The 26,531-nt window shown below is 35.3% G+C and overlaps 1 protein-coding gene across 2 annotated transcripts in view; it reads right to left on the bottom strand.

Moving 5' to 3' along the window:
- The window catches only part of PHF14 (PHD finger protein 14), a 184,612-nt gene that overhangs the window by 80,012 nt on the left and 78,069 nt on the right, over positions 1–26,531 (bottom strand). For both annotated transcript variants that reach the window (XM_066239510.1, XM_066239509.1), the window contains exons 15-16: positions 24,425–24,475; positions 24,188–24,309 (exon numbers count right to left, since the gene is read on the bottom strand). In XM_066239510.1, coding sequence (XP_066095607.1) covers positions 24,188–24,309; positions 24,425–24,475 — 173 coding nt within the window. The remainder of the gene's footprint in view (positions 1–24,187; positions 24,310–24,424; positions 24,476–26,531) is intronic.

Genomic DNA, 26,531 nt, shown 5'->3' with positions numbered 1-26,531 from the left:
ATATCGCATCATGTTAGGTCTAAAGACATTTACTTAAATTATTAATCATTGTTTTTACCACATTTATGCTGGTAAGGATGGCAAGGAACTTGTAAGAACAATGATATAAAACATTCAATTTTATATTTTAGTTTGTTCTGTGCTATAAGACCTGTTACACTAAATAGCTCATTAAATGCTCAAGAACCTTAGGGTAATGGTATTTGGAGAATAAAGAAAAGGATAAGCAGATTCCAGCGAATGAAGAAGCAGGAGAACCTTCTCTGAAAGTTAGGGAGAATCATGGTGGGCTTTCCCACAATGACTGGAGTTCCATTTTTGGCCATTTTACCAAGTAATTCCGATGTATCAGGCAAGAGAAAGACCCAGGAGGTTGGGAATTGAGACATATTAGAGCTACAGAAGGCAGTTATTCGTTAGCAATAAAAATGAGGAGAGCCAAGGCAAACAGAGCCAAGGAGGGCTAAGCCGGCATGAGAAACATGGAAGGCAAAAAGAAATAGCGAAGCAGCTGGTGTACAGAATAAAGTAGAAGAGAACAGTGAAACAAACGTTGGGAAAGGACCCAAGGAAGCCACAGAACGGGGAAGACAGGGAACTGTGTCTGTGAGCATCTGTGCTTTATCTGTGTTTATTTTATGTATCCATTAGCAAGATGTGTGTGAAGCTATCAGAAAAGCCTAAGAGAGCTCCTAAGGGAGTTGTGCTAAGTGTAAAACTGGACGTTAACTGGACGTAATTAAGGGTTTTGATCATGGGGAATGACATAGGGCATCAGGCATGCATTGAAATTTCCTGCATCCAAGCCTGACCAGGCGATGGTGCAGTGGATAGAGCGTCAGACTGGGATGCGGAGGACCCAGGTTCAAGACCCCGAGTTGCTGGCTTGAGCATGGGCTCATCTGGTTTGAGCAAAAGAAATTTCCTGCATCCATTAAAGTATTTTTTTTAAAGGGTACAAGGGTTTAGGGGAGATTTTCAGGATACGTTGACTGCCTACAAAGAGCTATACAACAGAAAAATGAGTGAAGCAAAGAAGTCAAGCATACTGTCCTATTTCAAGTCTTCCATATATATCAGCCACACAGATGATGAATCTCGACTTTCAACATCAAGTCAGGGAGACATAGAAGGTGTAGATGTTAAGTGACATGCCTGCCATGATGGGTCAAATGACAATGAGAAACTAATCAATGACCTTTTCCCCCTTTCTCCTAACCCCAGCCTCCTGTACCTCCCACCGCCCTAACCTCAGTCACTTACCCTGACATCTCTAGCTCTCAGCCTTCTGGTGTGCTCACTGCCTTTCTGATTCCGGCTAAGTGAAACTATACTATACACACATTACTTACACCTTATACTGCCTGTAACCATATCATTCCTGCTTTTATTGTGTTAGTGTTCTTTTAAGTTTTATGTTATTTGTTAGGTTCTTTCGGGGGTTTGGGAATCCTCAAAACTTTTTCCATATAAATTAATAGCAATTGCTTCTCTGCTTTACGCCATTTTAACCTACAGAAGATTTTACAGGAATGCTTTACTTTCAGATAGCAAGGAAAGTCTGTAGTTATACTAAAGTCAACCAGTTTCATGTTACGCTCACTTTTCTTCCTTGCTTTCCCATTTTAGTTAATCATCTGTTACAGCCTGTAGTGTGAATATGTCTCCTGAATCCTTGCCATTTATTTTTCCATCAGTCTAGATTCCTAGCTCCCAGACTGGTCTACTTCTGGCTGCTCATTCATTCATCACAGTCCCCACAGTATCAGCCTAACACTATCCTCCCCATCATCTCTTACCTGCAGAGAATCCCCACTGGGATCCTTAAAATCTTTAGCCTGAATCTAGGCCCCAATCTACTTATACCTGCATCACATGACTCCATCCCATCCTGGGTCATTTTTATGTCCATTTGTTCTCTTGAAGGAATTACTACCTCCCATATTAATCTTTTAAAACCAGCTCATACTTCAAGTTCCAATTCAAATGTCACTTTGGTTTAATATAAAGATTTTCCCTCCTCCTTTTACAAATTATCCCATGATCCTCTGAATTCTTAGTTCTCTCATATACTCTCCATATAACAATTTGATGGATGAATAAATGAATGACTTTAACAGCTTTAATGAATATCAAATCAATTAGAAAAAGAAATTTGATGACAAAAAACACAGGAATCTTATTTTTAAAACAAGAGGTAAAGAATAAATTCTATAATTTACAAATGAAAGCTTCAAAGGAACAGTCAGAAATCTTTGGTCAGTGTGCTCAATGTTCTACATGAGACTCAACTTCTCTTTTAAAAAAGACTCACATTGATAGGCCGTGTCACAATAGGTCCTTGATACAATCAAGCATTTTTTCAATTCTTTGATAATTGACACAAATAAGTTACCTGACAAGAGAAATTCGGGTCTGGAAGATTTCAGTCATTTAAAAGGAAAGTTATTGACTGATGTAATTTCACTGGGATGTGACTGAATCCCATTGATTTAGTCTCTCGTGAGCCTATCTTCCTTGTGCAGCTGTCTGTGTCCATCTGATTTACTGAGCAATTACAGGGAGTGCCTAACAGTTTCATTCAGAGCAGAACTCCTCCTCCACTTGCAATTATTTGAAGAGAACATACTTGAAGAGTTACTTTTCTGCAGTTCAATCTATCAACCCTCACAGTGTTCAAGTGGCTGCTATTTATGAACTAAATCACACTGAGTTCTTGGCTTCATGTAGTACTTTTGTACTAAAAAATGACATACACAGGATACATGGACAATTTTACACTAAAGTCATGTCATACAGTTACTTATCTAATAGTATAGTCACAAGGTAATAATCAACCTCTCTAACTTGTCACTCTTCTCTCCTCCCATAATAGTTCTATCAAATTGCCTAAGTATTTTAGGGATATAGAGATATATAAAAATACCTAATAATAGAGATATATTAAATGCTTAATAAAAAATTTTCCAAGGTATTCATCTACAGTTCAAAGAAAAACCATAAAGCATTCAACATAGGACATAAAGCATTTTATAGAACCTATGAAAGAAAGGCTGAAGAAACTGGGTTATTTGCTTTTTAATAATTTTCTAAATTTCTTTCTTTCTCTTTTACCAAAGAAATAAAGTATGGGTACAATACAACAAACTCTAGATAAATAACAGCATACCTTTGCTAAGGATAGGAATAAATATCATAACCAGTCTGGGTATATAAACAAGGCATTGTTTTGAAGAGAAATGACAAATCCAGAGATTGATCATTTAATTGTCAATAATAATATATGCAAGGAAGTAAAGACCACAAGACCCTTTCTTTCTAATATGTGAACCCTGTGGTGGTGCAGTGGATAAAGTGTCAACCTGCAACGCTGAGGTCACAGGTTCTAATATGTGAGATTTTAAAGAGAAAAATCCAGATTTAACAATCTATTGAAATTTATGGTACATACTCTGGCCAGTTGGCTCTGGATAGAGTGACAACCCAGTGTATGAACATCCCGGGTTCAACTCCTGGTCAATGAATACAGGAAAAGTTACCAACTGCTTACCCTCTTCTTTCTCACTCTTCCTCCCACAGCCAGAGGCTCGATTGGTTCACACATGGCTCCAAGCACCGAGGCACATCAGCCTCAGGTGCTAAATACAGCTCAGCATTTGAGCATCAGCCCTAGATGGGGCTGCCGGGTGAATCCTGGTCTGGGTGCATGCAGGAGTCTGTCTCACTATCTCTGCTCCTCTCACTTGGGGTGGGGGGAAGGGCCTTTAATATCACTCTGGCCAGGTAGTTCAGTTGGTTAGAGCATTGTCCTGATATGCCAAGGTTGTTGGTTCAATCCCCAGTCAGGGCGCATACAAAAATCAACCAATGAACAATAAATCAATGTTTCTCTCCCTCTCTTTTTCTCTCACTTCCTTCCTCTCTAAAATCAATAAATTTTTGTAAAAGGCCATTAAATTTAGCAATTTAGAGTTCACTAGTGACTTCTTCAATTAAAATTATAATTGTTGCATTTGGAACCAATCACCAGTATTCAACTTCCTCAAGGTCAAAAACACAATACAAAAGGTTAAACATTGACAAGTAGCTTCAACATGCTTTGATATTTGCAGTCTCAATATTAAAGAATTTTAAACTAGAGTCTCTGAAAATTAACAAATTGTTTTAAAATCAACAGAAGAATATGACATTTCATTAGTACAAAATAACATTGTTACATTAAGCTAATGCCAAAACAAAAAAATTATTTTTAAATGACATAGTATCAGACAAAGATTTGACTTCAGAGAGTGAACACAATACAATGTATAGAGATATGCTGTAGAATTGGGCACCTGAAACCTATATAATTTTGTTGACCAGTGCAACCCCAATAAATCAATTTAAAATAAAAAGGTAAATGGCACAGCATTTTAGATTTTGTAAAATATTTCAAGTAAAACTACACATTGATTCCCTAAAGGACAAAGACAGTATGTGATGCTGCCTACGTAATATATATCAGTTGACTACTTTATAATAACAGATCAGATTAGTGTTTTTCAGACATAAATATCCCGACAAAATTAAAATTTTGATACAGCAAAAAAGTACCATTAGCAAACAATGCTCATATGCGCACACACACACAAACACACAAGAAAACATTTGCAATTTATACTAAGATGTGACAAGCTTATTTTTTTTGAAAGGAAAAACACCTCAGTAGACAAAGAGGCAGAGGATATGAAAAGAAAATAACATATATATGAAAAAATTCAGATAGCTAATCAACATATGTATAAATGCTCAACCTTATAGGCAGTCACAAAATTCAATCAAATGCCAATTTCTATCCACCACGTTGTCAAAAATCTGTGCCATAACACTGTCACACATTCGTGTGTTTTGGGAAATGGAATAACAGTATCTATTAAAATGTAAAATACACATATATGTTACCCTAGCCTCACTTTGGATAGAAACCAAACAAAAAAAAGTTCCATCAGCAGAGAAATCCTACAACAAATTATGGTATATCCACAATATGATATGCTTTGTTGCTATTGAAAAGACTGATTTAGTTCTATATTTATTGGGGGGGGGAGTCCATTATTCACTAAGTTAAAAAAAAGTTTCAGAGTAAAGCCTATAATAGATATAACAGGGAGAGGGAGGCCAGTCACTGAGCCCTGAATATTTTGTTTGTCCTTTTAAGAAAGAAGTATACATGATTATATACTAAACTATAATGTCTGTTATCTTAAAGGGGCAGGATTTAGAGTAAATAGAAAATATTCTTTTATACACGTGTTAATTACATGATCACAAACAACATATATTGATTTGTTATTTAAAGAATCAATCTGATAAGTCAATAAATGTATTTTAATGCATTATCTTTAAAAATAAAATGCTATCTGTATATTGCAAAACATTTTAATTTTTTTCCAGAATATGTGTGTGAATTGTTTTTCTTTGTAAGCATTCTGGTTTGTTTTGTAATTGTTACTTTTAACTACACTTTTAGCAAATAATAATAGTTGTGAAAATAGCATCTTACAAAATATTTTTTTCTTACTTATACAATGTTAATAGTCCAAACAACCAACCACTAATTGTACTGTTTTAGAACAAATAATTCTCCGTAGATCTCTGCTTGAATCTACCTATTGCCATAACAGCATTTCCCATTTTCCTGATCTCCTTTCTCATCCAGAATGCCGTGTTCCGTTCTTCCGTACTTACTTAAACCTACACATTCCTTTAGAGCCCCACTGATTTCATTTACCCTAAGAGTTCCCACTATATGAAATCCTTGGGAAAACACTATTTTTGTATAACGTATTTCTGTGGCTTTCTGGTCACAATGATGACCAGATGATGTAAGTGAGCCGACTGGCTCTCAGTGGAGGAAGGGAGAGTAAGAGAAAAAAAGGGAGGGAGGGAGGAGGAGAGGAAGGGAGAGAGCAGCTTGCTCAGGAGGCACTAACAAAGCCTTGCAGTTGTTTTTAGTGGAAAGAATGGGGATATAAATCCACACTGCATATCATCCTGATTAGTTCTTCTGATCTAGGCAATAGTTTTTACAAAAAATTAAAATCATATTAAGACAAAGGTAAAAAAATTGTTGAAGTCAGTGTATAAACCAGTGGCTCTCAACCTTTCTAATGCCGTGACCCCGCAATACAGTTCCTCATGTTGTGGTGACCCCAAACCAAAAAATAATTTTGGGCCCTGGCCAGTTGGCTCAGTGGTAGAGCGTCGGCCTGGCGTGCGGGGGACCCGGGTTCGATTCCCGGCCAGGGCACATAGGAGGAGAAGCACCCATTTGCTTCTCCACCCCCATCCCTTCCTCTCTGTCTCTCTCTTCCCCTCCCGCAGCCAAGGCTCCATTGGAGCAAAGATGGCCCGGGCGCTGGGGATGGCTCCTTGGCCTCTGCCCCAGGTGCTAGAGTGGCTCTGGTCGCGGCAGAGCAACGCCCCGGAGGGGCAGAGCATCGCCCCCTGGTGGGCAGAGCGTAGCCCCTGGTGGGCATGCCGGGTGGATCCTGGTCGGGCGCATGCAGGAGTCTGTCTAACTGTCTCTCCCCATTTCCAGCTTCAGAAAAATACAAAAAAAATAAAAATAAAAATAATTTTGGTGGCTACTTCATAACTGTAATTTTGCTACAGTCATGATTCGGAATGTAAATACCTGATATGCATTATGTATTTTCCGATGGCTTTAGGCGACCCCGCCGGGGTCGTGACCCACAGGTTGAGAGCCGCTGATGTAAACCCTTCCCTTTTGTGACATTTGGAAGAAACAGCAGTAGTTACCCTTTGTTGGGACACTAAATCTAATCTATACTTACAGAGTTCATAAAGAGCAATGAAGTATCCACTGAAAAAGTTAGTTGTTTGAAGGAAATTGAAAATTCCAAGTTGAATTCCCATTTCTTTCATTGAAATTGCACCTTTTATAACTACTCTTATCATACTGGAGGTGGCAGTGAGGACCAAAGTAGTGTTTAGTCAAACACTGATGCATTTTTTAAAGTGAGACACTAATAACATGCATTTTTAAAACTAATTCTTAACGTTTTTGTTTTTAAAATAATTGAGTGACTGAGCCCATGCCCAGGCTCTCTGTATCAACATATGCTGAAAACCCAATGTTGCAAATGTCTAACAAATTATATTTTGCAAGTTACTTTATCAGCATGTTCTCACAAGTGTAAATAAGCTTTGTACTAGGTTGTTGTTTTTTTTTTAACCTGTTTTCAAAATTTATCAAAAATCAAAGATAGAGCCCTAGCTGGTTGGCTCAGTGGTATAGCGTCAGCCCAGCATGCGGAAATCTTGGGTTCGATTCCCCATCAGGGCACACAGGAGAAGCGCCCATCTGCTTCTTCACCCCTCCCCCTCTCCTTTCTCTCTCTCTCTCTCTCTCTCTCTCTCTCTCTCTCTCTCTCTCTCTCTTCCCCTCCCGCAGCCAAGGCTCCACTGAAGCAAGGTTGGTCTGGGCACTGAGGATGGCTCCCTGGCCTTTGCCTCAGGTGCTAGAATGGCTCCGGTTGCAATGGAGCAATGCCCCAGATGGGCAGAGCATCGCCCCCTAGTTGGCTTGGTGGGTAGATTCTGGTTGAGCACATGCGGAGTCTGTCTCTCTGCCTACCCGCTTCTCACTTCAGAAAAATACAAGAAAAATACTCAAAGAGTCTGACCAGGCAGTGGCATAGTGGATAGAGCATCAGACTGGGACACAGAGGACCCAGGTTTGAAACCCCAAGGTCTCCAGTTGAGCACGAGGTTGCTGGCTTGAGCAAGGGGTCACTCACTCTGCTGTAGTTCCTCAGTCAAGGCACATATGAAAAAGCAATCAATGAACAAGTAAGGTGCCGCAATGAAGAACTAATGCTTCTCATCTCCCTTCTTGTCTGTCTGTCCCTATCTGTCCCTCTGTTTTTCTCACTAAAAAAAAAGCCTACAGGATACTCGCTGCTCTTCCCGCAGTGGAGTCCTTAATGTAGGGTTACGGTCAATATTGTGAGTGCATCGTAGTTTTATACTATGTGGGACAACTTGATCACTTCATTTCTGGTAGAAACGTATCCTGTCAAAGGTAACAGACCTTACTCTCTTGGAGCTCTGAGCCTATTCCTACTTTGTTTCCTTGTATAATCAGCTCTACTGATACACAAAGTGACAGTACAAAGTAGAAATTTCTGGGTTACATGGTAGTAGATTAGGTCTATGCAATTACTAAACAAGGTTTTCCTGATATATTGATATGTTATTTATGATCAGGGGTTACTAGGAAGAAAAAAGGAGGAAATTTGAAAAAAATTAACTTTAAAAACAACATTGTTGTAAAGATATAATAGAACTAAGTGATTTGTATATCACAGTTAACATACAACATAAAGAGGTAAAAGCCATGTTCCTAAAATATGTTATTTATTTTGAAAACAGATTTATGTAATAGAATTCAGTGCTTGGTCACTCTTCCCCTACATTCCTATCCTAACTTTGGCTTCTTTTTAATGAAAAAAAAAAAGTCAGCAAAATGAAATGCCACCATTAAATCATTTTGCAACATTTTGTGTCAAAAATGTAATGGGAAATGCACACATCAAGGGAAAGGTTACTGTTCTTCCAGAACATCTTTTCACTTGGTTCATGGCTCATTCTTCTACATAACTGTGCAGGCACCACTGATGGTTTTCTCTCCCAGTTTAATGTGGCATTTGAAGGATTACGGCATTTTCAGGAAACCACAGTGCAGTGATTTTAGTGGTTATCTGGCTGAAAGTGATACTGTGATTGAGAATAAACGCACTGTTTATGTGCAACGGTAAAAGTCAGCTACCAAGTCATCCCACAATGTCAAAGCAATTCTTGATTATGTATCTTCTTAATATAGGAGGTCAGTGTAATACGAGAGATGGAATTACAGAAAATCCCTTTTAAATGGGAGCCTTCTATATGTATACAGGTCCACTATATTTAGCTTTAAATCCTATTAAGTACATGGTAATCGGAAGAGCTAATTCAGAAACTGATAACCTTAAGTCATTTCAGATTAGGATAAATGTAATTGCTTTTTGAAACTTTTACAAGAAGGATTCAAATGAATTAAGAATTAAAAGAAAAACTTCATTAAGAATGAAAATGAAGACACCATATGTCATATATGTAAAACAATTAGAAAGTATCAAGTGAATAAGAAGTGTTATATTTACTCAAATAACATGTCATTATTTACAAATATATTTTAGCTTATTTAAAAGCTCAGTGTATAATATTTTGTTTTATAGAATTAAGAAAAGAAAAAATACTTTTCAATTAAGCTACTATAAACCATGCCTTACAAAATTGAGATAAAACATCCCAATTCGTAAAAAATGAAAAGTGTCTACCTTATAATTAATTCGTACTTTTGTGATAGGCTATGATCTATAGCAGTGTTTTTCAAACACAGGTTCACCAGCCAGCCAGAAATTTCATCCTGGTCCAGGAAAGAGTTAACCACCCTGATGTTGTATGAAGATTATAGACCCAATGATCTTAGTTAGGGTGATTTCTGCCTTAGCTATCCTGAAAATAATTCTTTTTTCACTCGTCCCCGAGTGTAAAAAGGTTGAATTTCACTATGATGGGCTAACAATACAATTAACAGCACAATTGGTGGGTCATTTGTTCTATAAATTATTCAGAATTCCTCATATCTAGATATTCTTCATTTCTAAATTTCTTTTTCATTTCTATGGTATTATAAAATCATAGAATGTGAAAATTAAAGGGATCTTCCAATCTACCTAATACATTGTTCATTTTATGAATGAAGTAACTGGTTCCCAGGAAAATAATATGCATGCCTCATGGTGACATAGCCTCTTGCTGGCAGAGCCTTACTTAAAATTCCAGCCTTGGGTCCAGCCCTGTGCCCTCCCCAGCGTTTCCCCTGGTTAGTTATTGATGTTTTCAAGGGAGACTCACTTTTGAGCCTATTACGATAAATAGGAAGTGCACTAGCATTGTCAAAAAGAGAGGAATATTGTCCCTCAGTAAGCAAGAAGATTGTCATTGTCATTTTCTAATTAACAGCCTCTCCATATACAATAATATTCAGTGGAAAATAAGTGATACTAATTACAAATACTCATCTAGGGGAAAAGTGAATGAAGTACAATAAGGGGGATAATAAAGCTTAATAGCTTTTCTCTATACTTAATCATAAAATATAAATGTGAAAGGTTTTTGGTCAAATACCAGTATTAACTAAAGTACACGCACACGCACATGCACACACACACACACACACACACCACATGCTTTGAACCTGAACAAGATTACTTTAAGGTTATGTAATTCTAAGTTTACGTATTTCTCAGATTTAAGTCTCAGAAATGTATGCTAAAGTTAAATGTACATAACTCTCAGTGTCAATATGCTAAAGAATCAATGAGGCAAGACTTCTCAACTAAGGAACAGACTGACATTTTATGAAGATTCTGCAATGACAGTGTTCTTTACTAAATTCCAAAGGACTTCAGTTCTATTTCTTATTGTTGCACTCATTTAAATTCCTCCTCTCAAGCAGACAAACAAATAAACACACCCCACCTCAGATCACAGGTAGTCTAGAGGCTGACTATATGCAAGATGTATATGCTCTCCAAATTTAATTCATAAAATGTAAATACGCTGTGTTTATAATTTTTCTTTTTAATTTATTCTTTTGTACCACTATGGGTTAATAGAAATACCTCTGAAATTTCACGTCGTTGTGCCTGCACATTTACAGATTTCTTCATCCCCCACTACAGCAATAATGTGTGTTCCTCAGGAAAAGACAGCAGGACTATTTAGTAAATAGATGACCACAATTAAAAGTACTAATGACCCAAAACATCAAAATAGAGCACGCATCACAGATTTTCACAAACAGCAACTTCAATGAATATCGAGTATAATATTAAATATATATGTATTAGGTGATTTACATATGTGCCCATACACCATTTTAATATGTATATGTATTGTACAACAAACACAATGTAAGTATGGTATATCACATTCATAAATCCTTTAGATATTAACATATCTTAAAAAAAATCTGAAAAAGACAGAATCTTGTCCACCCAAAATGACAGTTATTTCCTTAAAAACAAGTATTCCAGTGATTATTAGTACTATGATCCTCATTCAATATAAAATGTAAGTAAAGAATAATTCCATAACATCTAGAGTTAAAAAGGAAAAATGTTTTAATTAATTCATTTGATAAGAAAATGAAAATTCAAAGAAAAGCAAATAGCATGACTAGAAGAATAAAGATTATTCTGCACTGCAGTCTCAAAATAAAAAAACCACATCAAACGCAGTCTTGAAAACCCGTTAAATAATGAAAATAAAACATGAGGTATGATCTTGAAAGGGGTGTTATCATTTAGCCTGCAACAACTACACTGACATGTCGGCCATGGAGCTGAAATATAAATTATGCTGAGACCATGTCGGGTCAAGAGCACAGAATCTGGAGGCAGACTGCCTGAATTTAGATATCAGTTCCATCAGTCCCACCACCTTCTACATAGTAAGTATGACCTAAGTGTTATATTATAGTTGTTGCTGTTTGCATGTATAGAGCATTTATAATAATTACCTAATTACTGTGCCAAGCCCTTTACTTGTATTTATTCCATTTAGTGTTCCAACAACTTATGGGGTAGGTACTATTGATTACTGCTATTTTTTGGACAAGAAAATTAAGTCACTGGGAGGATAAAGGCAGAGTTGACAAATAAACAGGTTTCAAACCAATTGTGCAGGTGTAAATTCTCACACTTAATCATTCATTGTACAGTGCTGTCTCCAAAAATGTAGACTTTGAGATTTAATAAAATTTAGGCTCTTCCCATGAATTTAGCAGGCTTCTTTTTAAAATACCCAATGTTAAAAATATCAATTTGAAGACTATAATAGGATTACATATTTTTTCACATTTCAAGACTGACTTCAGTATTTCTTTAATTAGAAGTTCCTTAGTTAAAGGAAAAATATAATCAGTGACACTTATTAAAGCTGGCAAGGCAGACTTTATTCAAGGCCATCAGGATAGATAAAGGGACATCTGCAATGAGATTTCTACAGCAGGGGAGAGAGTTTGGGCTCAACTCTAAATAGTTAGACAAGTGGGAGTTTAGAGCCAAAGAGCAGACTGGGAATCGGTGGATGCAAAGCTACTAAGAGGAAACGTCCGGGGTAAGGGGATTTTAGCTAAAAGAACCTAACAGGATTCTTGCTGCAGACCAGGGTGATCACATATCACGTGCAGAATGGTGGGGCCTCAGGAACCTGATCAGATATCTAGGGTAAAAAGGATGTCAAGGGGGAGTTCTGGTTAAACTGACTTGGCAGGGTTTATGCTAAAACAGGGTTTTATGGGGAAGTAAACAGATGTATGGGCCTAGAACCATGATGGCAAGCCTTTTTATAAAAACCGCCCACTTTTGCAGTGCTGGTCAACCTGGTCCCTTCCACCCACTAGTGGGCGTTCCAGCTTTCATGGTGGGCCAATGGCAGCACCATCTGGTTGCTCCACTACCGCCCACTAGTGGGCAGAAGGGACCAGGTTGACCAGCTCTGCAAAAGTGGGCGGTTTTTATAAAAAGGTTCACCATCACGGACCTAGAAGATACAAATACCTGACTAAAGCTTGGTCCAGCAAAGGATCTTTATTGCCTTTAGTGTATTAGAAATTTTTTGGGGGAAAAAATCTAACATATAACTAGAAACATGTGTAATAGTAATATTAAGATGAAAAAAGTGAGTCAAGAAAGAAAGAAGCTATGAGGAACCAGTGACAAGAAACTGTTTGCAGTGGTGGCTTGGGCTGAGGGTGGAAATGCTCTAAACTTGGCTTGAAGTGATGGCTGAAGAACCATTAAAAATCATTATGTTCTACACTTATAATTTGCAGTATGAAAATTAGAGCTCAATGCAGTTATCTTTTTTTAAAAAAGGAATATTTGCTGTTTATCAAAGAAGTGGGTGTTTTGATAGGCCTTATTTTCCACTCCTCTTTAACTAAATGGAGACAGGGTAACAAGAAAACTGCTTTCACTATAAAAGATTTAATAAAAAATAATAATCACATTCTAACACAGAGTTACAGAGTAGACTAGAAAGACTGCTAAGAATGTGTGTTTATAGGAAAGCCTGTGATGGATTGGAAACCAATAGGCAGGCTGGATTTGGGAACTTGGAATTTCACCTAATCTTTGAATATCAGAGCCAGTGTTTAGACATCAGAGATGTTACAGCCTAAGGTACTCTCCTAAAATATGAAAACTGAGATCCATATAGTGGTGGGATTCAAATAACTTAACAACCAGTTCTCTGCCCAAATGACATATTTTGGTATAAAAAATGATATGCCGCCTGACCTGTGGTGGCGCAGTGGATAAAGCGTCGACCTGGAAATGCTGAGGTCACCGGTTCGAAACCTGGGCTTGCCTGGTCAAGGCACATATGGGAGTTGATGCTTCCAGCTCCTCCCCCCTGTCTCTCTCTCCTCTTTCTCTCTCTCTCTCTCTCTCTCTCTCTCTGTCTTTCTCTCTCCCTCTCTAAAATGAATAAATAAAATAAAAATTAAAAAAAAAAATGATATGCCAAAAGGTACTTTTATTATTTCATGCACTTAATACTTAAATAAGAACAATAAAAGAGGTACACAAAACGAGATTGTATAAGAGTTTTAAAATATTAATGAAAAAATGTTAAACACTTGACAAAAAACAATAAAACCGGTATTTAAGATATTTCCATATTGCTTCTTGACTGGCACCCTCACTTGCAATTTTTTTTCACCTATGGACGGAATGAACATTACTACAGGTACTTAGAATATGCTGTTGTGCAGATGAATGTGAAAAAAGAGTAAAGAATGTAAATTTGTGATTTCTACATTCGGTGGCTGCCCAGGCACCCACCTTAGAGAGAACCCTGATTATAAGTGTCATTTTAACAACCGGTTCACCAAGTTCAACAAAATATTAGGTATCGGTTCTGCCAAACGGGTGCAAACAGGCTTAATCCCACCACTGGATTTATAGACTAAGTGAGTGGTCTAAAAAATACAGAACTGTCAAGTGACAAACTTGAACTAGCTGAGATCTTTAAACTTTCAATGAAGTAATTATCAATCAAAAGTCATATTCACCTACTATTTCTTGTTTGCTTGTAACATGAATATACTATTTTTGGGATTGTTTATAAATTAAAAGTGTTTGTAAATTTAAAAGAATAATAAAACAAATCAATCAGGAGCTATTTAAACAAATGCCCCTGCCCTCAAAGAGATGATAAACTACAGCAATTGTATTAAGCTGCAAATGTATACAAATCTAGCAATGTATTACTAAATAATTTGACAAACATTTATTCTGAATTAACTGCCTGTGCCATATTTAGTTAGACTATGAGGACCATCACAAATAAATAGAAGGCCAAAAATCTGCCCTCATTTAGTGGAAATATTAAAAACAATTTAAAGATGCTTTGCAAGCAAGTGGATGACAGTATGATGTAGGATCCTATGTGAAGCCCCAAGAGCAATCAAGCAAGAAAAAGATCATTATGGGATAAGATAAGTCAGGAAGTGTACAAGAAAGAAGTAAATACTGAGTAGTCTTAGAGGAAGAGAATATTATCCAAAATATTACAGGAAGCAGAAAAGTCTTAAGCAAATAGTTGTAGTGCACATTCAGATGACAAGAATGACTAAAGAGGCAATTGACAACTAAGATGTAATAAATTCCTTGAAAAATACACCTTACCCAAACTAAGATTAAAAAAAATTTCTCATTAGGTCTATATCTGTATAAAAATGGAATTAATTAATAACCTTCCAACAAAGAAAACTCTGGTCCACATAGTTTCACTGGGGAATTCAACAAAAATTTAATGAAGAAATAATGTCAATCTTAAACATGATTTCACTCATATGTGAAATCTAATGAACAAAATGAACTAATAAACAAAATAGCTATAGACTGATAGCCATAAAAGGATTGAGCAAAAAAAAGGGGGGAAAAAAGAGAAAAAAACTCATGGCCAAGGTCAATAGTGTGGTGATTGGCGGGGGGCGGGGCAGTGGGGACAGTAGAGCAGGGTACAATACAGTGTACAGATGATGGGTTGTAGAATTGGGCACCTAAAACCTGTATAATTTTATTAACCAGTGTCACCCCAATAAATTGAATGAAAAGGAAAAAAACCTTAAATTCTTAAATGCTTATGAAAGAGAGTAACGCTTTCAAAGGCCATTGAGAAAGTTAGCATAACCTCATAACAAAACCGGATAAAGGCTTTAAAAGAAAACAATTAACAGAACAAGATTTTTATGAATAGAGACACAAAACCCTTATCCAAATACAGCAAATGAATTCCAAAAATATAGAGACCATAACTTATGACCAGAAGGGTTTTATTCCAGGACTGCAAGATTGGTGGACCTTTTAAGACCTCATTTTATATGGGGCAAGGCTTGTTGAGGTAGAGGTCTTAAAGACACTTTGACCCACCGACTCTTAACTTTTCTACTTGATAGCCCTTATCCCTCTCCTTCTGTCCACAAAACAGCAAAAGCCTTTTCTTCAGGGCTCTGTCAGCAGAGGCATTCAAGCCCCACATCCCACCCAATGTCTCCAGTGATCCACTTGACATTTACCCACTTCTATTTCGTGGGAGAAATGGACTACTTGGGGAACCAGCAACCATTCTGTTTTGACCTTGTGCATATGCTACTGTGATAAATGACTAATTTTAACTGTAACTTCCAGTTTGGTTTGTGATCCTAATTGGCCACCTCAATACCTGGCATCTCCCAACACTTACATACACAGTTACTAAAATTTTCCTGTATCGTGGCATCGAAAACATTAAATACTTTGGAACACAATAATAGATATGTAAGACTTCTACAGTGAAAACTACAAAACATTGATGAGAAAAAGTAAAAGATATCTGATTGTCTGAATAAATGTAGAGATATATCGATTTCATGGATTAGAAGACAGGGCTGTTGAGATGTTAATGCTCCCAAATTCATCCATGTTTTGTATTCAACACAAAACTAATTATAGTCTCAGTAGGCATTTTTTGTCTTTTTAAACAACTGTGGTTAAATATACATAACATAAAATTTATTATTTTAACCATTAAGTGGACAGTTTGGAGGCATTAAATAAATTCACACTGTTGTGTAACTATCACCACCATCCATCTCCAGAAATTATTTCATTTTCCTCAACTGAAACTATGTACCCTTGATAAGAGTGTGGTGGTTACGGGGGGAGGAGGGAGAGGGAAAGGGGGAGGGGGAGGGGCACAAAGAAAACTAGATAGAAGGTGACAGAGGACAATCTGACTTTGGGTGATGGGTATGCAACATAATTGAACGACAAGACAACCTGGACATGTTGTCTTTGAATATATGTATCCTGATTTATTGATGTCACCCCATTAAAAAAATAAAATTATAATAAAAAATAAATAAATAAAATTAAAAAAAAAAAAAAAGAAACTATGTACCCATTAAATATGAACTACGCAGTGCCCTGCCCCTGGCAACCACATTCTACTTTCTGTCTCTGTGAATTTGACTATTCTAATTCCCTAATATTAAAGGGAATCATACCATATTTATTTTTTATGACTGGCTTATCTCACTCAGAATAAGGTCTTCAGGGTTCTTCCATGTCATAGCATGTCAGAATTCCCTTCATTTTTTAAGGCTGAACAATATTTTTTTGCATGTATAGATCATTTTTGTTTACCCATTCACCCATCAGTGGACACCTGGGCTACATACACCTTTTGACTATTGCAAATAATGTTGCTGTGTACATGGATGTACAGTATCTCTGAGGTTCTGCTTTCAACTATTGAGTATAGACCCAAAAGTGGAATAGCTACCATATTTTTCACTCCATAAGATGCACCTGACCATAAGACACACCTAGGGTTTTAAAGAGGAAAATAAGAAAAAAAATATTCTGAACCAAATGGTGTGTTAAAATATTTAATAAAATACCGTAATTTTCACTCCATAAGATGCACAGGCATTTTCCCCTCCACTTTTGGAGGGAAAATGTGTGTCTTATGGGTTGAAAAATACGATAGGTCATTTGTCAATTCTATTTTTAATTTTTTGAGGAACCACCATACTGTTTTCCATAGTGGATACACCATTTCACATTTCTACCAACAGTGCACAAAGGTTCCAATTTATCCACATCTTTACTAACACTTGTTATTTTCTGGGGTTTTTGTTCGTTTGTTTTCATTTTTATTTTCTAATAGCCATTCTAATGGGTTTGAAGTAGTATCTCGTAGTTTTGATTTGAATTTCCCTAATGATTAGTGATGTTGAACATCTTTTCATGTGCGATTAGCCATTTGGACATTGTCTTTGGAGAAATGTCTATTCAAATCCTTTGCTTATTTTTAGTCAGGTTTTGTTGTTGTTATTGATGAGTTTTAGTTCTTTATATAGTCTTGATAATCCCTTCACAGATATATGATTTGCACATATTTTGGGGGTTGGCTTTTCTCTCTGATGATGATGGTGTTCTTTGATACATGAGAATGATATCCAATTTATTTTTTTTTGTTGCTGCCTATGCTTTTTTCCCCTTCTTCTGTCACACTTTCTTTTTTTAATGGAAATAGATAAGCTGTTTGTTACATTTACATGTAAATACAAAGTACCTGGAATAACAGAAGAGTGTACTATAAGGTCCCAACAGTCAGGACTATTGGTACATAAGCTTAATGGAATAGAATACAAAGTCTAGAAATAGATCCACATTTAAATAGTCAATTGATTAATTTTTAAAAAATTTATTTATTGATTTTAGAGAGAGAAGAAGGGAGACAGAAACATGGATTTGTTCCTATATGTGCGCTGACTGGGGATCGAACCCATAACCTTTGCATGTCAGGATGATACTCTAACCAACTGAGCTATCTGGTCAGGGCAAAAGTCAATTGATTTTTAACAATGGCAGCAAAGCAACTTAATGATGTAAGATAAGCATTTTCATCAAATGGTGCTTGAAAACTGGAAACTCACACTGGATAATAATCAAGCCTTCCTTAACTCTACCTTAGACTATAAACAAAAATTAGTTTCAAATGGATGATATATCTCAATATAAAAATTAAAATCATAAAACTTCTATAAGAAAACAATGGAGACAATCTTTGTGAGCTGGACTGATAAGAAGGATTCTAAGATAGGAAATGAAAACAATAATCATAAAAAAGAAATGTTGCTAAACTGTGCTTCAGAAAAATTAGCATCTTCTCTTTAAATGACACTACACAAAATGAATAAGCAAGCCATAGATAAGGATAATGTTTGAAAAATACGTATTTGTAAAAGGACTCACAACCAGAATATATGAAAAACTCCTATAATTAAGTACTAAACATAAAACACATTTTGAAATGGGGCAAAATAATTAGTTCACAAAGGAAGGCATACCCATAGTCAGTGGACAAAAATATGATGGGAATCATATATATCAGGGAAATGCAGAATAAAAGAAAAGGGGGTATCCCTCAGCATCCACTACAAAGGCTGACCTCAAATAAAAACTAAACATGCCATTTATATGAAATTCTACAAGAAGTGAAACTAACTATGGTGACAAATATAGAAAGTGGCTCAAGAAGAACTGATTAGGAAAGGGCACAGTGTTTTGGGAGTGATGAAAATGTTCTGTATCTTAATAGAAATAGGCATTACATGAGTGCATGCTTTCGTTAAAATTCTCCAGTACTTCTACTTAACATTTATACATATCATTGTACATGACTTTTAACCTCCTTCCTCCCACACACACAGCAACTGTTCAGTGTAGATTTATGTTTGCAGTGAGTTGGGTTCGCAGTTCTGAAAACCTGCTATATATTCTAAGCTTGAGCCAAGTGGTCAAGACATTGCCATGAAAATTTAAATGTTAGAGAACTACTCAAGAAAACGACTTGTAAGAAAATTTTAATAAATGGAAACCAATTTCCATAAAATTGTTTTAGCTTGTTTCATCATTTTATCATGACTTCAAAATTTATGACTTAGGAAAGCTGAATTGTTGATATTGAATGTAGTTTAGAAAGTCAGAATTTAAAAAGGCTGAAATAAAGCACATATAATTAAGTTTCTATCTAGGTACTGTAGGCACATGCTATGAAGACATGCAGAGTATTGGAAAACAGAACAGCAAGGTGCCCTTGGGCGAAAGCCCTGAGAAGACGAGAGTCCAGGGGCCTCTCTGATCAGGTACTAGAGACAGTGCATTCCGGAAACAGCAAAACAGCAGGATAGATTCAGTAACAGAACTGTTTAGGCTCTCAGAACAGAGATTAGGAGTCAGCATGTTCCTTGTCCTTTATTTCACCCTATGAAAACTTCCTGTCTGCTTCCTTGAGTTATTTGTACCAGCTAATAAATATCTGAGTAAGGCTGGGGATGGGACTTCGGTCCTGCAGTCTGCTGACCAGGCTGTTGCCTCCCCTCAGTCCCTTGGAGCATGTCATCTGGTCTCTGAGTAGTTCATTGTCACTGTGACAAGGTACAGCCATTGATTTTTACTTAATTTTTAATTTTTTATTGTTTTCATCTAAATTTCTATGATTCTATTTCAAAATACTTACTTTTAAAAACATATCAGCAAGAACATACTATAAAACTTTAAGTAGTAATATTTGCTATTTTTCTCCACTTCTCTTTAATAAAAAAGGAGAGAAAAATACCTTTTTTAACCAATGCTCAGACTGATTTCTTTTTACATTCTAGCATTGTTCATATTAAATATTGGCATTATTATAGAACAGAGGTCCCCAAACTTTTTACACAGGGGGCCAGTTCACTGTCCCTCAGACAGTTGGAGGGCCGCCACATACAGTGCTCCTCTCACTGACCACCAATGAAAGAGGTACCCCTTCCAGAAGTGCGGCGGGGGCTGGATAAATGGCCTCAGGGGGCTGCAGTTTGGGGATGCCTGTTAAGAGTTTTAGTTGTGGTATTAAGCTGAGTCAATTAGGTAGCTTTTTAAAAATTAACAAATGATCAGGTTTTCAAAAATAACAGTAAAGTAAGCTTTTAAAACAAAAGGAGACATTATAGGATAACTTCTTTTTAAAGATATCAAAATAAAATCAATTGCTAAACAAAATATAAATATATGAATTTTTTGTCAAAATAGGGATATAATTATGCTAAAAACTCCAAAATGTGGCAGAAATAAGTATTCCTAATTTTACTAACTTAAATTTAGATGATATTTTTGTTTGGTAATCAGTAGAATTTTCTTGAAACACAACCATCCCTATAACAGTTATTTAAGAAATAAAGTAAATGTATAACTATAATGAGACTGTTAAAAACCTAAAAAAAGAAGGGTTCAAAAAGGTCATAATTCTGTCCCTCTGCTTAAATTTTCAAATAATTCCTATGCTTTCTCAATTTGGATTTAGAATGCCGGATTTTTCTTTTGCTTTTTGAGTTCTTTTCAAAGAGTAAGGCGGCATATTACTTTAGGTTAAGTGGTACAGGTAGCCTGTGTCTTCTAGACATCTTGATATGTTACTTTATCTTAGCCTCTTTTTTAAAAATTAAAATTAACATAAAAATCAGGAAAATTTATTATTTTGCCAATGATTCCTTCACGCAACTTCCTCTGAAGTGTGTGAGCCGCTAACCACCATGGTGGGTAGAGGAGTTTTTAGTTCAGTGACGTGGAACACAGCAACATGGAGCTGCTGCTGTACAAGGATACAACAGCTCTACTTGCAAGAGAGAAGGCCAAGTTAGACATACACCAGATATAATAGCAGCCCAACTTAGAGAAAGAGGTACGTCACACAGGCACTCAGGGTGACATGGGGGACACATTCTACCACATAAAACTGAGAGAAATATTACAAATCTAAGCTTGGGGACAGTCCTTTTAGAATACAGTACGTAATTGCATTATACTGTACTAGTCACTGACTCAAGAATACAAGAGTAATAAAGCAAAACAAAGCCCTGAAATCTATCCCTGAAATTTCCAGTAGAAGTAAAGAATAGACACAGAAGCTTATCCAGAAATCCTTTGTGCAGAAAATGTGTTTTTAATACATTTGAAAATGTATTAGATGACACAAACATTTAGAACTTATGCTTTCCCTGTTTTAATTTTTAAGTATCTAAATAATATATATTTGTACCATCACTTTATAATTTTGATATTCCTTTATATAATGCAAATTTTCTCATGGTGATTATTATGTGATAAACTGCATAAGGAACAGTAAAGGCCTGACCAGGCGGTGACGCAGCAGATAGAGCATCAGACTGGGACGCAGAGGACCTGGGTTCAAAACCCTGAGGTCGCCGACTTGAGCGTGGGCTCATCAGCTTGAGAAAAACTTAAAATGCAAAACAAAAAATAACAATTGGAACCTACTATTATTACAGTTAACTAATAAATTGAGTGCAATTTCCCAGTGATAGTAAAAAAAAAAAAATTACACATATAAATTGGCATACACAAAGTACTGAAAAAGCAAGGAAATTAATTAAGAAGGAATGTTTCATATAGCTTGGATTACATAGAGAAGTGTGGTTTCAAAATCAGGCAGCTAAACAGCAGGTTCTAGTGACTCATGTTTATTTGTTCAAAGGAACTTGAGAAAATAAATATGGAGTATTCAGTAAAAGATTATTAATTAAATTATGACCCAAGAAGTTTAATTTTATAAAAAAATCTAAGAGACATATATAATAAGTATAATGTATCTCTGACCAAGCACTGAAATATATCTTTAAAGAAAATAAAATCTAATTTAAAATGCCATAAAATTAAAGTTACAAAAAAATTTCATGTGTACATGATATTTGAAATGCAACTTAATCATAAAAGTATGGACTTTTTAGGGAATTTTGAAACAGTGATGATGCCAATCGCAAAATAAAAGAGATGTCAAGGGAAATGGTAGATATTAGCTTTTTAAATTACCTTTTTAAAAACATTAAATTCTACATAAAATGAAATTCTTTAACTCAAGAGCAATAGTGCTTAAAATTAATGTGTATTTTTTTTATGGAACAAGCACATTATAACCATGAGAGAGTTTATGGCATTGCTTTATATCCAGCTTATTTTGTCTTCAAAAACAATATATAATATTTATAAAACTTTTTAAGTCCCTCTTCATTACCTCTATATCCTTTGCAGAAAAATCTGTGATGTTATCTTCTTAACAAGGTAAAACCAAGGAAGAAGGCTTTGTATATCCATCATTTCTATAGTAAAAAAGTATCTTTACCTTTCAGAAGACTTTCACAGAAATCCCAGACAGTGGCATGTTATAGTAATGAACTAACTATATAAGAGTGAGAATTTTATAACAGAAACTAAGTGAGAAGAAAGACTAATATCATCAAGAATCGAGGAAAGGTGGTACCTATTTTTTTAATACAACGAACATATGTTGAAGATGCTCTTGTTATGAAAGTGGTTTTGAAAATTAAGTATATTTATTTCCTGAATTATTTTTTTTCAAATAAATGACCAAACAAGTAAAAACTTGTCTTATAATTTAAAAAAAGCCTAAAATCAACCTACTATTTAAAAATAAAGAAGAAAGTAGATATTTCCATAGGTTCATTTAATTAAAATTAAAAAATATAGCCAGCTATCTAAGTTTTTAACTGTGGTTTCATATTGATCATGCTTAACAATGACATCTTTAACCCAAAGGAAATTTCCTCTAAAGGGATTCTTTTGTACTATAAAATATTGTTTTTATATTATTTTCCTTTTCTATTAATTTTTGTTGTTTTGTTTCATGTACTTCATTATGTTATACTTATATTTGGAATTTCTTTTTTTTCATAAATCAGAAAATTATATTGAGATCAGAATTACTCATGGGTATCTTCTCTTATTAGAACTACTTTACCCAAAATTTAAATGAGTTTAACTTCCAGGAGAGCCCTTATAACATTCAAAAAATACTGGCCACTGTTACAGACTTTCTTTACTTTGTTAAAGCACTTTGTATTTCTTCACTGGAATTTTAACTTTATCTTCTTCAATGATAGTATAGGAAACTCATAAATTAAAAATGTCTTGCCTTTATTTGAGGAATTAAAGCAAACAGAAATTATATTTTTAATGACAAACAAATGACATCATTTTGGAAGCAAGAATTTAAAATCATAAAGCAATAATACTAATATATGTTTTATCAGTTTACTGTTTTTGAAATATTTAATGTCTGTGTCCTCAGGTAATTTAATAGTGGTTTATAAAAATAATTTCGCAAGAAATCAGAAAAGTTTCCCTTGACATACTAAAAGATTATTTGTGTCACTGTCTGTAGAAAGAGCAATGACTTTTGTAAGTGAGGTCTCTTTAGTTCACCCCCGAACTCCTCCATCTACCGTGGGCTTTGGGCAATCTCTTCATCTCAGCAGAAGAGGCAAATGGCTAAGATTAGCAGTGGCGGGACCATCCGGAATAGCCACTGAGCGGCATCCGCTGAGATTCCTGATTAGCATTATGTTTGCTTAAAAAAAAAAGTACCAAAACAAAACAAAGAAGAAAACAAAACAAAAATCAAAGTAAAATCTAACTAGGCCATCTTTTCACCTTTCTTTATTTCATAAGAGAGAAGCATTTAACACATTTGTTTTGATAAACAGTAAGGAACTACTGACGAAGCTCTAGTCAATAAAAAGCATCTCTACCTTATCATTATTGCTAAGAAACTTCAAGTTTTATAACATACTAAGAGAGCTTAGTCATTTTATTGCTTAATAAGGTAAAATGTAATAATTTTAGTACAAAGTGTTTGGACTACAATTGTTTTTGTGGCCTCTAAATGCAGAGTATTGTCAACTTCTCTTGTCATGAAAAAAATTAATTCTCTTGTGTTCCAAATTCAGATTATTGCTCTTAATTACATCTAACTCCAGAGAATAACCAAATGTGGCAGGTTAATAAGTGAATGAAATATGCTTCTGAAGTACTGTTAGTCCATTCAATAAGGTTTTAGAAAAGGTCCTGGACTGAGATTTGCCCCCGTTATATCTGTGATGAGAAAGCGTTGAAAATGCAACCTTAATCCCCTAAAGATAAGGTGTCAGCATCCAGCTTACCTGACAAGATTTTCATTGTCTCCGGTCCCTTTGCAAGTTGCACACTCCGTTCGTAAATCTTCGGCTTTCGGCTTCTTCTGTAACACAGACTGCCTCTGTCTCCGCTCTCTAGGAACTCGTTCCTGCCATCCCAGAGAGAACAAGACCAAGTCAAGATGCGAGGAAAAGAGAGGTAACGTGGAGCAAAAAAAGTTTATGAAAGTTCAGCCTGTGTAAAAATGCTTAACTTATTCCAACCTCATGTTTTTCTTCGTCAGGAATGAAGCTTCGTTTTCGGCCTCTGGTTCTCTAAAAAAAGAAAAGAATAAGAAAAAATCCACAAATATATCTAATGTTTAATTAATAATTAAGAGCTCTCTGTTAAATGTTACTACTTATGTTAAGCAGTATTTCTAATTAATGCTGTACTGCTCTCTTGCACTTACAATTTATGACAGGAAATAGAAATAGGACAAATTAAATGCACTTTATAGCACTTTACTTTTAAATAACACAAATATATGATAGGAGGGAAAGTTCTCTAAATTAGTTTGAATAATTTTTTAATATTTCATATCACAAAATTATGATTTATGCAGAGAATTTAAATATTCTTGACGTATATGACTTCTATGCCTGAAATGCTAAACCTAGACTCATTTACATGTACTGTATGCCCATATGTGTGTGTGCGTGCATGTTTGTGTGGCATAAACAATCATTTTAACAGCCATAAAAAATTGGGGGGGAAAAAATCTCAGCTGTCCCCAAATTCTAGTTAAAATAAACCTAACTAAAACATGATATAAATGGCTTATTTTAAACCTTTTAAATTAAAATTTACACCCAATATATATGACAACACATTTACCATCTGAAAAACAACATCCAAATGTTTATGAGTAATAAAGTATGAACACTAAAATATTAACAGTCAGTAGGTTAAAATCTCCACCCACATAGCACAGCCTCCGTGGACCTAGAATACCACGTGCAGACCACTGTCCTTCAGAGAATGGAAAGGCAAGGAGACATCATTCCCACAAATAACCGTGTTGAGATCAAAGAATAGTCCCAGGTGAGAGAAGTTACCAAATAATTCTAAAATTGCTAACCAACATAAATACAATCAGTCAATTGTTTCCTTTTTTAATAAGCTATTTTCAGTTGGCATAATTTTTGCATATAGGACATTTCAATAAGGTGACAGGAATTAACTATCATTTTAGTTCTACAAACATCTCAGAATGCTCAAAACACTTTCACACAATCCCATATTTCTCTTTATTCAATCCATCTTTTTGGTAATGAGTAGCAAATTAATCATTTAGTTATTGAATCATCTCATCAGTAAATTAATTTTTGAAGTATATATTTGAACATTGCAAGTTCATGTTTTCAATTCTTTTGAAGATTTACAATTATTTATCATTTCTAACTAATACTTTAAATCTGCAAACATCTGGAATGACTCCATCTATTGGAAATTTTTCATACCCATACTGCAATTAATATCATAAGGTACAAAAATGCCAATATGTGATCTTAACATACAAGGGCACAGTTATATTTCTCTATCTTTATAAATTCTTTCTTGTGCCTGACCTGTGGTGGCACAGTGGATAAAGCATTGACCTGGAACTCTGAGGTCTCTGGTTTGAAACCCTGGGCTTGCCTGGTCAAAGCACCTATGGGAGTTTTGCTTTCTGCTTCTCCGCCCCCCCCCCCCCGCCTCTTTCTCTCTCTTCCTTTCTCTCCCTCCCCTCTCTAAAATGAATAAAAATAAAATCTTTAAAAAATTAAATTCCTTTTTATATAACTATGTATGTATATATTTAAAGTGCTATTTTAAAGAATGAATAAGTATATTTATAACTCTAAAACAGCCACTTTAAATTAAGTGCATATATTACCAAACAGTAATCATTGATGTATTTCTGTTGTAATTTTAAATAATCATAAGCAACATAAATAATTTCCAGCCAGAAAAAAACTGTTACAAGCAATACAAAATGAGTGTCTCAGAGCTCTGAAAAAGCAGTCCAGCGAAGTGACTTGATCACACAGCTGATAACTGACTGAAGTAAACTTCAAACCCAGGTATCTCAACTCCAATTCAGTGATTTCTCTTGCATGCCAAATCCAAGATGAATAAAGTTAATCCCAAGGAGAGATGAGTAAAGTTATGAGAAAACAAATCTCTTCCTCTCGCTTGAATACTTAAAACTGTAACATCATAATGCCATTTAATGAAGAAATTGTATCTTTTGAAACAAGTAGAGAATTATATCCAATAGAAAGGAGACTTCAGTATCTCAAATTAACACGATCTTCTACCCAATTTGCTACCTTACACAGTATAATA

The sequence above is a fragment of the Saccopteryx bilineata genome, chromosome 7, assembly GCF_036850765.1.
Source record: "Saccopteryx bilineata isolate mSacBil1 chromosome 7, mSacBil1_pri_phased_curated, whole genome shotgun sequence".
NCBI classification, from domain to species: domain Eukaryota; kingdom Metazoa; phylum Chordata; class Mammalia; order Chiroptera; family Emballonuridae; genus Saccopteryx; species Saccopteryx bilineata.
The sequence above is the reverse complement of the archived record's forward strand: the minus strand, read 5'-3'. Positions and strand labels throughout refer to the sequence as shown.